The following is a 13,297-nucleotide window of genomic DNA, read 5'->3' on the forward strand; positions in this document are numbered from 1 at the left end:
TATATATATATTTTTTTTTTTGGTAATCAACATATTGCCACAAATGCTGTCAATTATATTTTAAGTTTTAATTTTCAGCCTCTAGTTTTAGCATATATATATATATATATATATATATATATATATATATATATATATATATATATGAGCACCTTTTAGCAATTTAGAACAAAGTGTTTCACAAAATATAAAATAAAAAAACACACATTAAAACACAAGGTAAAAACAAAAATGTACAAAGTAGTAAAATCAAGTTTATACAAATGAGTTTTGTAATGAGAATTAAAAAAATAAACAGATTCCGCAGATCTAACATCACAGGGGATCCATAATTGTGGGGCCTTCACTACAAATGCCCTGTCACCTTTAATTTTCTATCTGGATATTGGAACAGCCAACAGTTTATGACAAGAAGTAACAAGAAATAACTGTTTAATAAGGTCTTAAAAGTTCTACCAAATAATCTGGCACCAACCTATGTAATGCCTTATATGCAATTCATAACATCTTAAAATCATCCATAAAATGAATTGGTAACAAATGCAAAGAAGCTAAAACTGGAGTAATATGATTCAAATATCTATAACTGGGCTAAACAAAGCAAACACTGAACTTTTGTACACTCAGACAGACAGTTCACACAATCTACACATGTAAACCCAGTCAGCATACAGAGGAAATACAGACAGACAGACAGACAGAGAGACTGACAGACAGACTGTATACACAGAGAACAGAGCAAACACAGAGAACACACTCTGTATGCACAGAAGTATGTTACAAACCGGTGTGAGAAGCTTCAACACTTCTCTCCTGTAAACTTTGCAACCTATGGAACTGGCACAGAGCCCAGCGGCACAAATCACTTCACTGCTATACTGGAACACACTGCGCGCGCGTGTGTGTGTGTGTGTGTGTGGGGATGCAGAGCTGTGTTTTTAAACCCGCCCTCGAGAGGAATCTCCTCTAAAACCTCCCATTCTCCCCCCCGATCATCTCTCTCCGTCTGTACCTCTATCCCTGCTACACTATCCCAATCATGGACCTCGCAGCGAGGTGTGCGTTCCTGCTCTCCAGCTTGGCCGTGCTCGCGGCGCTCGATTTGGACGCGATCGATCCCGGCTATTATGTGGAGACCAGCGCTTCCTCAGAAGTGATCGACTATAAAGATCCCTGCAAAGCTGGTGAGCACTGAGAGAGATTTATTTACTCTGCTTTTAAGGATGCAAGCATTCGCGCAAGCCACGTAAAACTGCTGTGATACTGTGCGGAACTATAAAGTGTGCAACTGGAGATGACAGCGGAGACATGTAAAATAAACGGCGATAATGAACGCGAATTTACTTGACGCAAAGTAGAAATGTTGTTGACACAACGATGTCTTGAAGAGTTCGCGAATTTTTGACACGCGACAGGAAAATATCTACCAGGTGTTTTTTTTCTCTCTCTTTTGTCATAATCGCAGCCGGAAAATTTCTCTTTGTTTTTTGTTTCTGTTTTGTTTGCGAAAAAGTTTTCGCGAAAGTCTCAAACATTTCATTTTCGCACGATAACGAATAATTTGTGTTTATTTGAACTGTAGCGCAAGTGTATTCACATGAAAAAGTACAGTAAAACTTTTTATTTTTGCTTTTGAAATGCTTTTCTGAAAAAAATTCAGAAAAATCAGGGTGTTTTCAGCTTTGAAGATGTCACTGACCCCCTTTGCCATGTCACTGTGCTGAATGACGTAATGACCGGCCGGCTCGGTTTTCCTGCTCGCGGTGCGCTACGTCATCAAGAACATTGGATGACGTAGTTTCCCTATGACGTACGGCAACGTCATAAAGTACAGTGACGCAACCGTAAACTGTTATGTTTAGAAGGTTATGGGAGTGTGCTGCTAACTGCAAAGTGCACAGTAAACACTGAAATCTGCGTACTATTTTTAAATAGTACATTAAAGAATATGCATTGTGCTATAAAGGTTTAAAATAGTATGCTATGTTGTTGTCACGTGACCTAAGCAGGAGCGGAGCCAGGAGTTTTTCATAGTAGTGACCGGGCAGGGTCCAGCGATTAATCTGTAGTTACACATCGTCGGACGGGGGTTGCTAGTGGGATGGCCAATGGGGTGGCCAGGCTACTGTCCATGGTTACCAAGGCAACCTCCTAGCTCCCTCCCTGGACCTTAGTATATTCATATTCATATTTGATTTAGCGTGTGACATCCTGTTGTCATCTCGGAAATAAATAGGCTATGGTCATTTTGCATTTTTCATACAAATTTGTGTAAAAACTCTTGAAAAAGACTTGTGTGTAACAAAATTGCTGTCTGTTATACTTTTTGGTTCATTTGTCACATTAGAAATGTAAATTGAAGTTGGGAGATTTAGTATTGCATGTTGGAAACTACATATTGTGGTAACATTTCTACGCATACTGTACATTTGCATACCGGTTGCACAGTACACATTCTGTAAACATTAATACATTTTATGGCAAGGGGAAATGCTCAGCACGGTGGCCACGATATCATGGCTAGACCGGACTTGGACTGCCTATCCACATGTTCTAGGGGATAACTGTGCGCTGCTTGACCTGAATTTAGCAACTGATATCATTATGGTTTAGTAGCTCTAGGGAAGTAATTAATTCTTTGGGTCCCTAGAGAACCACTGACTATTTTCACATTTCGTGATGTCAGAACAGGTGCCCTTATTTTGTAGTTAATCAAGGAGAGGTTATTGAGTTTCACAGATTCAATGTTTACTATGAAGTAATGGCCTCACAAATCTGTGTTTAATACTTCTGTTATTTGTAACCTTATAGCTTTACATAAAAAGATGGCACTCCAAACATAAAGGTGAAGTGTAATTTTTCTATGTTAAAATACTATCCCAATTATATCTGCAGAGACAACTAAGGGTGTGTTCACACGTGGCAGGTTTGGGTCGATTAAAACAAATTCTATTGCGATTGTTCTGTTAGTGCGGTTCATTTAAACAAGTGTGAACGCTGCCATCCGAACCTTAGTGTGCACCAAACAAGTGGACCGAGACTGCCTGAATAGTGGGTTTGTTTTAGCAACACAAAATGTTTGAAACAGTTTATCATTATTTTTGCTATTCCATTTTGTGACACTAGGGGCACTGAAATCGTACAAATCAACTTTAACTTTATAGTTAGAACTATGATCAATAACTATACATTTTAGGTCGCAATGGGTTAGGCCTGTCTATAAATCTCTATTGTATGTAAGTTTTTAAAAGATTAAGCATATAAATATGCAATTGATGTACAGAATCTACTGTGAAATTAAGGATTATAACTTTAAAGTAGTGCTGCACGATTTGGACAAAAAGTAATTTTGCGTTTATTCCTTTATTGGATTCCTTTTCACCACAATTTGGTAATGTTTTGCCCATGTTCTTCAGTACAGCCAATAAAAGACTTGGACTAGTCATTAAGGGTTCACACTTGAGTCCTCTGAAAATAACTAAACTCTTCAGCTATCAAATAAATAAATAAAATAGTGAAACAAATAGAGACAAAGAGAAAAAATACGGTCTTTTTAGGATTAAAATAGTGATAGGGTCTCGGCCCACTATCAGTCATCATTATTTTTTGGAACCCAGCCAACTTGATTATTATATTATTGTAATAGCATAATATTAGATTGATTATTGTCATTATTATTTTTCAATAGTAATATATTTCTGTAATAAAATCTTAACTTGCACAGGGTATTACTATTCAGTATTCATTATATTGAAAAGAGTGTGTTCTACAGAAGAAAATCAGACAGGATTGGAGCGTCACAAGGTGAGTAGATAATGACAGAATTAACATTTTTGGGTGACCCGTTCCTTTAAATGGACGGAATGAAATTGAAGCTCACTTCATTCTTTCTCTCGGGGGTCACTCAGGAGACGTGTATAATCTCAGTGATCTTGGTCTCTATTAACTTGTCTGCTGCTCCTCTCCTCCTCCTCTCTCTTTCATCTACTCTTTTTCACTCTTTAAGGACTGGCTTTTTTCCTTGTCCTCATTTGCAGCTGAATAGGGCCCTTGGCTGTTCATTTTTACATTTTCACCCCTCTGAGATACAGACTTTTCTCTTAACAAATGGCTATAGGAAAATAACACTGCCCACCAGCTGAAATTGGTATTCCAGGCAGATTATTAGGCTGGTTGACCTGCAAAGACTCAGGGGGCGTCGATCTCATACTAGGATTAACTTCCTGGATTGTTCTGTCACTCTCTGTGATTCAGGATCTACAGCAATGTTAAGCCACAGCGAGTCTGTTTTATGTGCGATTTCTCACTATCACATTTAATGCGTCATTCAAGTTAGCTTAGCTAAGAGAAGTGTTTTTCTTTGCTGTCCCATACTTGTTTTATTTGGTACATTTTCTTTTTGTCAATTATTTTGAGTCAGAGTTTTATTGGCCGTTATGATGCGGTACTCAGAGCGTATCTTAGCGTTCACAGCTGTTCCCCCATGATCATTTCCTCTTATTGTAAACAAACACGATTAGTACATCAGTATTAAACAGTTTATCCTCTGTTTCAGAACAAAATGATTTTTATGAGGTGATGCCTTTAAAGGAATAATTCACCAAAAATGTGTCATCACAAAAATCTGTACTCACCCTCCTGTCGTTACGAAACCGTGTGACTTTCTTCTATGAAATGCAAGCAGAGATACTGTGAAAAATGTACTGTACGCTCTTATCCATGACATTATAATGTAGGGGGACCGAAGCTTTAAGGCCTGATAAAGGATGCAAAAGCATCATAAAAGTATCATAATAGTGGTCCATATGACTTGCGTGCTATATTCCAAGTTTTCTGAAGCCAGATGATAGCTTTGTGTAAAAAACGGACTGAAATTTAAGTTGTTATTCCCTCTTAATTCAAGAGCCGCTTCGACGGGATCATAAGGTCAGTGAACAAATCTTTCAGACTTGTTTTGTGAACCAGATCAACTGATTCATTGAAAAGATCCTGCGAATATCAATACATTGCTGCTTTTGTGAACTCTCATGAGTGTGCCAAGAATAGCTAGAACAAATATCAAGATTTTCAAGGAAATAATGACTTAAATTTCAGTCTGTTCGTAACACTAAGCTATCATATTGCTTCAGAAGACTTGGAATATACACTGCTTTTGCATCCATTCCGAACTTGAAATCTCCTGTCCCCATACACTATTAGAAAAATTATGTTTTTAGTGTTTCTAAGACAAAAGAAGGTCATACAGGTCTGGAACAATGCAAAAGTGAGTAAACAATGGCAGATCTTTCATTTTCCATTGATTTAATCCTTAAATTTCAAGAAAAATTGTGGGAAAGTTTCTCAACAATAATGAAAAATACTGAGGTTTGTGCTGCTCTTGATGGAGTATTGCCCAATCTTTCATTACCCCTAATATCTTAACCATGATGTCTCTCTGACCTGGTTGTATTTCAGTAAACATGTCAATAACCCTGGAGAAAGTGTCCCTCTCCTCCATCGGTCGTAGATCTAAGAGAGTTTTAGACAAGGACAGGGTTTTGGATTGTTTTGGACGGGGTCCAAGTGCCCCAGCTGTAGCAGAGATTATGTGAGCGGAGAGGTCTGTGTGTATAAGAGACGAGTAGGAACACAGATGTATGGTGCCTTGTTTACACATCATCCAAGCGCACAGAGACACAGTACAGTGTTCAAACTCAATCAGACTTTGGGTTAAAACATACAAATTGATCTGTTTGTTTTATTAGGTCCATATGAGCTCAAAGAATAAATGTGCCGATTTCTGTAAGAACAAATGTACAAATGAATCACGATTAGATGTATGTTCATCTTGTTAGTTCAGAATTCATTCAGTACTGAATCAGGGATTTGCCATTTTTTTAGGGCTGTCTAAATTAGTAATCTAATTAATTACATGATGTGCTGATTAATTAATCAAATTAATTGCAATTATTCACAAATACCAAGATTCACTGAGAAAGACCCCAAATAAAGATGACATAGTACATAATAATTAAAATAAATATAAATACAATATACACCAATCAGCCACGATAAAACCACCTGTCACCTGACAATATTGTGTATGTTCCCCCTTGCGCTGCCAAAACAGCACCAACCCGCATCTCAGAATAGCATTCTGAGATTCTATTCTTCTCACCAGAATTGTACAGGGTGGTTATCTGAGTTATCGTAGACTTTTTCAGTCTGGCCATTCTTCGTTGACCTCTCTCGTCATCAAGACATTTCCATCCACAGAACTGCTGCTCATTGGATGTTTTTTTGGCACCATTCTGGGTAATTCAGGAGATTGTTGTTTGTGAAAAATCCCAGGAGATCAACGGTTACAGAAATACTCAATCCAGCCCATTTGGCACCAACAAACCTCCATGCGATTATCTAATCAGCCAATTGTGTGGCAGCAGTGCAGTGAATAAAAATCATGCAGATACAGGTCAGGAGCTTCAGTTAATGTTCACATCAACCATCAAAATGGGGAAAACATTTGATCTCAGTGATTTGGACCATGGCATGATTGTTGGTGCCAGATGGGCCAGATACATAAAGTGGCTTTAGAAGTCAAAATATAGTTTGTTTTATTTCCATCATTGAACTTATCCCTATTATTGGCCAACTTTCGTCTATGCAATTTTTAATTGTTGTTCTATTTACTCTTTTATTTTCTTTTGGAGCATCTGTGTTTTCAGGAAGCTGTGTTAAATGTAGTTTGAGAGGTATTGAAACCCCTGGATTCTGTTGTCCTTGGTCCAGCAGTTTTTAAGCGTAAGAGCACATCATCTGTGGAAGACTGAGCTGCCTGATTTCATTGGTTTGACAAGGCGCCTGTACAGCTGGAGTCGTGTCCCCTACTGCCAAAGATTGGTAAAAATATCAAGGTGGTACATAAATCTTGAATTGCTCAGATGGTAGCAGCTTTCCTTTTTTACAGAATTTATAGTCATTTATAGTAACTGATCACAATAAATTAACAAGTTAAATCGACAGCCCTATTTTAATATTTTCATTAAAGGTGCACTCAGTAATTTCTTTGCATTAAAAAAGTTTAACTCCTAAAAGCATGAATTGTAATTTTACAATATATGTAGGAAATCATGAGCACTCCAATCATATCAGTAACCTTATAAAAGCTGTTTTATTCTACATGGAGAGGGTCCACACATGGGGGCTGCCATGTTAGTATCACATGACCAGCTGAATACTACTCACTTAATCTCAGTAACCGTCCTGTTATTTGACGCTTTCACTCACTGATTAAAGTAATCCTGGCTGACTGTGAATACTACATTTCTACAATGACATTTTAAACTGAAAACCTTTGATTTTATATGATGCTGCATTCAAGCCGTTAGGTGTCAGTGTAAGTCCAAGATGACACAAAGACAAAAGTTACTAAGTGCACCTTTAAGTTAAAGTCAACATGAAATGGCATTTGCAGTCCATTTTACTTCCATAATGTGACACATTTATTTATCAGTATATTCAATGAGGAAAAAAATGGCGGTATCTGATTTTATACATCTGGAATGTATTGAATCATGAGACGTGGTCGTTCGGTACCAGAATGCGAGTTCTCTAAAACAGTGCCTGAATAGCTATTTGGCTATAGGTTAACGTTACAGCTTGCGTGGCCTAGATGACATCAGTTGACAAAGAAAGTCACTTCAGTGGCAGAGCAAGTTATTATATTTTGATTAGGGCTGGTTATTTAATGTTGTAATTTAGTGCGATTTTAATTATTTAAAAAAGAATGCATTAAAAACATCAATTAATCCTGCCACCTTACCCAAACGTAAATGCAATAATGAAAGTACCTATTTTTCTACCATCGGAGCATGGTACATTTTTAAAAGTTTCAACTTAAAATTCTTTTAACTTGACAGAGCATCTTAAAAATTAGGGATGTGCTATGGTGGTCGAGAAATTGGCTAGTCTTCCAACAACTGACTAACTAGTCGTTTTTGTCGGTGTAGTCAGTTTTAGAATTTTATTGAATTATTTATATTGAAAAATCTTATTTGGGGACTTTCTCAGCAAGTATTAATATATGTGAATGTGATTAATTCAGGTAATAAATCGGCATGTGATGTAATTAATTAAATTAAACAAATGTATCGATTGGCAGCCCTAATTTGGATGAAAAAAGGACAAACATTTTTTTCTTTAGAATAATGTACACTGGCGGACAAAAGTTTTTGTCACCAAAGTGGCACTGAACTGATCACAAAGTATAGTCAGGACACCAAACAACACCATCTAACCTAGACAGGCCCCCATTTCCAGCAGCCATCACTCCAAAATCTTATCCTTGAATAAGCGAAATTGCTAATTTGGTACTAGAAAATCTCTTTCCATTATATCAAACACAGTTGAACGCTATTTGTTTTGTTAAATGAAGCTTAACATTGTCTTTGTGTTTGTTTTTGAGTTGCCACAGATGCAATAGACTGGCATGTCTAAAGGTCAATATTAGGTCAAAAATGGCAAAAAAAAAGAAATAGCTTTCTCTAGAAACTCGTCAGTCAATTATTGTTTTGAGGAATGAAGGCTATACAATGCTTGTAACTGCCAAAAAACTGAAGATTTCATTCAAAAGTGTACCCTACAGTCTTCAAAGACAAATGACAACTGGCTCTAACAAGGACAGAAAGAGATGTGGAAGGCCCAGATGTACAACTAAACAAGAGGATAAGTACATCAGAGTCTCTAGTTAGAGAAATTGACGCCTCACATGTCCTCAGCTGACAGCTTCATTGAATTCTACCCGCTCAACAACAGTTTCATATACAACAGTAAAGAGAAGACTCAGGGGTGCAGACCTTATGTGAAGAATTGCAAATAAAAAGCCATTTTTGAAACAGAAAAACAAAAAGAAATGGTTAGAGTGGGCAAAGAAACACAGACATTGGACAGCAGATAATTGGAAACGAGTGTTATGGATCTTATTGAGTTTTTGTAGGATCTAGACTGTAAGGTGTGCGAGAAATGCCCGACAAGACAGCCACATCTATGGCAAGTGCTACAGGAAGTGTGGGGTGAAATGTCACTTATTTTTCACGTTATTGGTGTCCTGACTATACATTGTGATCAGTTGAATACCACTTTTTGGGAAGAAAAGTACCAATTTCTTTCCATAAGAGCAAAATCTGTATATTATTCCAAACTTTTGGTCGCCAGTGTACATTGATGAATCATGCAATACAAGACCAGGGATTTGAAAGAAGGAAGTAAATAGGGTCTATTTTTATTTCATGTTGACATTCATTTTGAGAAATCGGAGTTGTGAAAAGACTTCTGTGCTTTATTTGGAGTTGTCTTCATCTGATACAAACACCTTATCTTAGTGCTTAATACACCAGACACCAAATATACAGTACAGACAAGCACTCAGCACAAACGTGCACACACCCGAAACTCTCACATGGCAACCGTTGTCCCCCGTTTCTTTCCCCAGCATGGTTTTAATAAAGCACTCTTTGACCTAATTCACTGGTGCACTACTCACCCTGAAATGTGGTGCTGCTTGGATTCCTTATATTTTCCTCTTTGGAGTCTGTCTCAAAGCTCTGCATGGAAAACCACAAGCGCTGACAGTTCAGCTGGAGCAACCAGCAGAGCCCAGGGACGGGGTCATGCACGCACGCCTGGTATCATCATACTCTCCCATAGTTCATAGTCACAGAGACACATTATTTAGGGGTGGAATCGAGAGTTATTTTGATTTTTTACTTTTCAAGGATTCCACATAATTTCTCACTTTGAAGCCTTTTTAAAAATTAAAACCATTTAGTGATTTTTAGGTGTGTGTGTGTGTGTGTGTTAAAGTATTAAACACTAATGCTGAAGTATGCTTTGTGATTCCAGTGTGCTGGATTGCATCGTGATTTTTCAGAGAGTTGTAATTGCGTGTCTTAGAGGTGATGTCATTTTTGGACAATAAAATACTTTCTACTTTCCCAGTTTAATATACAGATGCGACTATAAGTAATTCTTAGGTTGATTTCCTCAAAATGTGTAAACAATGTGGCTCTGTGGTGCTATCAAAACATTACTGTGTTTTTTTGAGCATCTAAACCAGCCCAACACTGTCTCAACCAATGGTGTGAGTTTGGAGCAGTGAAAGGGATACATGTTTGAATTTGGTGAAGTGTGTAATTTTTGTTTGGTGAATGGTGAAGTGTGTAATTTTTTTCTATATTAAAATATGTTCTCCTATCCCAGTTTCAAATGTGGTTGGGGGGTAAGGAGTTATGACTATTAAAAAAAACACTTCTTTTAGCTAATTAAGTTAGTGTTAATTCATGTTTTGCAGCACACCATGATGAATGTACTTGGCCTGGTTGTTGGGGAAAATCTCACGTAGTGTAATAGGAATCTCAGGATCGTGAATACTGAGGTGGCTGTATTTTTTTATAAAATGTGGATTTTTAGAAGTAACTAACCTGGAAATCCTCCCAGGAACATTGTGTGATCATCCATCTAGATAAATTCCCATTTATGAAATGAAATATGAATGACTACCAGTCACGCACAATTACTGTACGCTTCTCCAACTGAAATGTCTATTTCCTAAAAGGATTAGAGAGCAGTGTTGCGTAACATTGGTCTGTAAACATCATTTCAATAATCCAGCTTTAGGACAATAAATAAATACGTTTAATTTGTTAGACCTCATTTCCCTAAGCTTCAGGATTTACCCAATCTCTCGAAGTGTGGTTTTCTGTCTGTTCTTATTGTTTTATTGAGCCCATCACTGCTGTTGTGCAGTAGACATTTAGAAATGTAACAGTGCCATAGATTTATCCTTTGTTCTCTCCCTTCTTGCCCCCTAGGTAAGGATTAGGGTTAGGAATCAAGAACTGCTTGTTCCTCAGAACAGGTTCCATTTAAAAACATTAAGCATAATACTTGAACCAAATAATTTGTATTATGTATGAAATTTATGTAGCCTATATATGAAATGGTGGGGGGTTTCTCCCCAATTTGGCATGCCCAATTCCCAATGCTCTCTAAGTCTTCATGGTGGTGTATTGACTCACCTAAATCCAGGTGGCGGAGGTCAAATCTCAGTTGCCTCCACGTCTGAGAACGTCAATTCGCGCATCTTATCATATGGCTTGTTGCGCGCGTTACTGCAGAGACCTAGTGCGTGTGGAGGCCTCATGCTATTCTCTGCGGCATCCATGCACAACTCACCACATGCCCCACCAAGAGCGAACCACATTATAGTGACCGCGAGGAGGTTAACCCAACGTGACTCTACCCACCCTAGCAACCGGGCCAATTGATTGCTTAGGAAGCCTGACTGGATTCACTCAGCATGCCCTGGATGTAAAATGGTTCTTGAATTCCTGCATCATTTTGTGAGATTGTAGTGTAAATTTAATGTGATGAGAGAGAAAGAGCAGGCTTTTCGAAATAAGATAAAAAAAAGAAAACATATATCCAGTTAGAGAGAGAGCGCGAGACGGACGTCGCTGCATTGCACGTGTTTTATATTGTTTTAAATTAACTTACATTAAATCATCAAGTTTATGTTGACCCTTCAGCTGGTTCCTGCCTCCTCCTTGCCCGTCCTTTTAACGGTTACACATGGAAACGTCTAGGTTACGTATGTAACCTCCGTTCCCCGATGGAGGGAACGAGACGTAGTGTTGGAGAAGTGACACTAGGGGTCTCTCTTGAGCGCCAATATATGCCTCTGATCTATGAAAAAAGGCCAATGAGAAGTTGGCAGACGGTATTTGCATACCGTTGCGCGCTCTGCCGTCGAGGGTAGCGAGAGCGGATGAGCAAGTGGCGGTGTGACTAGTGGAGAGGGGTGCTCTCCACGATGACGTCAGCTCATCATGCACTTCCAGGAAAAACGGAACGAGGCTGTGAGCGGCGCCCGGACCCCAGGAACCAGTCGTCCAGCCGTGTTGGCTGTGGGGAGGATGGAAGGTTCCAATCCAAGCCCACGCTAGCGGCGGCCCGGGAAAGCATGTCGGTCATCTGCGCGTCAGCCTCAGCCTGGGCGTGCTGGCCCGAAAGTGGCAGCCCAGGGGAGTCCTCAGCGTCAGATACCGTGCTCTCCGATGCAGCGGCGAGCACATCCACTTCGTGCTCGAGAGGATAGGCAGACTGGCTCTGAGGCGAGCCGCTGTTTCCTCAAGCACGGACGGGAGTCAACGAGCGTGCCGGGGGGCGGGTGCTTTCTGTTGAAAGCAAGCCGCGACCGCAACGTTTTCATGGTCATGTTCTCGCAGTGAGAAAATGAACCATCCACAAAAGAAGCCTCTGTGTGATCGCTGCCCAAACACACGAGACAACGCCTGTGGCCGTCTGAAGCGGAGAGCACTCTACCACATCCAGGAACAACACAGGGGCGGAAAGGCATCTTGAGAAAGACGTGTCCTGAAAAGGACGTTCAACGCCGTTGTGTTTTGCTCTTTTAGAGGAAATTACTCTTTTAATAAAATCACTCTTTTGTGCAGAACTCTTTTCGAGTTTGTCTGCACTGTCGAAGCACCCAGGGGCAAAAATGCACAGCCGTGCAAGAAGGAGAAAGCCGCTGTTGTGCGCCGTCAGATCCAACAGCATGCAGAGCGTCAGAGGAATAGCACTTGGTGTGTGACTCGCAGAGGAATAGGAACTGGTGTGTGACTCGCAGCAAAATGCATACACGACCATCGGCTCCAAAGAAATTTTCTGAAGGTATTTTACGGGAGGTATTTGCCCACTTAAATACCCTTATGTCCGGGGGCGGGGTATGCAAATACCATCTGGCAACTTGTGATATCATATTAGCCATTTTGCCAACTTGTGATATCATAACACAATGATATCATATTAGCCATTTTCATTTTTGTGTTACCAAAAGTATTGTTTTTGTTTCATATCTGCAGTTTGTATATACTGTAATTAAGACTAATTATTGGATGAGTCGTAGCTAAATATAATTAGAATTGGATCTAGAATCTCTAAACGCCCGCAGACCATCTTATAGATATTGCATTATTGGGGCGCCTGTGGCTCAGTTGGTAGAGTGGGTTGGCCACTAACCGCAGGGTTGGTGGTTCGAATCCCGGCCCACATGACTCCACATGTCCTTGGGCAAGACACTGAACCCCAAGTTGCTCACAATGGCAGGCTAGCACTGCTGCCATTGGTGTGTGAATGTGTGTGAATGTGTGTGAATGTGTGTGAATGTGTGTGAATGTGTGAATGAGTCACAGTGTAAAGTGCTTTGAATACTGTTAATGTTAAAAAGGCACTATGTATGTGTTGACCATTTGCACAC

The 13,297-nt window shown here is 39.4% G+C and overlaps 1 protein-coding gene across 1 annotated transcript in view; it reads left to right on the plus strand.

Moving 5' to 3' along the window:
- The first annotated feature begins 966 nt into the window (after positions 1-966).
- The window catches only part of LOC127620823 (bone morphogenetic protein 1-like), a 118,220-nt gene continuing 105,889 nt past the window's right edge, over positions 967-13,297 (plus strand). Inside the window, 1 exon segment of the mRNA XM_052094078.1 lies at positions 967-1,184. Coding sequence (XP_051950038.1) covers positions 1,040-1,184 — 145 coding nt within the window. The 5' untranslated portion in view covers positions 967-1,039.

The sequence above is a fragment of the Xyrauchen texanus genome, chromosome 27 (genome assembly GCF_025860055.1).
Source record: "Xyrauchen texanus isolate HMW12.3.18 chromosome 27, RBS_HiC_50CHRs, whole genome shotgun sequence".
NCBI lineage: Eukaryota > Metazoa > Chordata > Actinopteri > Cypriniformes > Catostomidae > Xyrauchen > Xyrauchen texanus.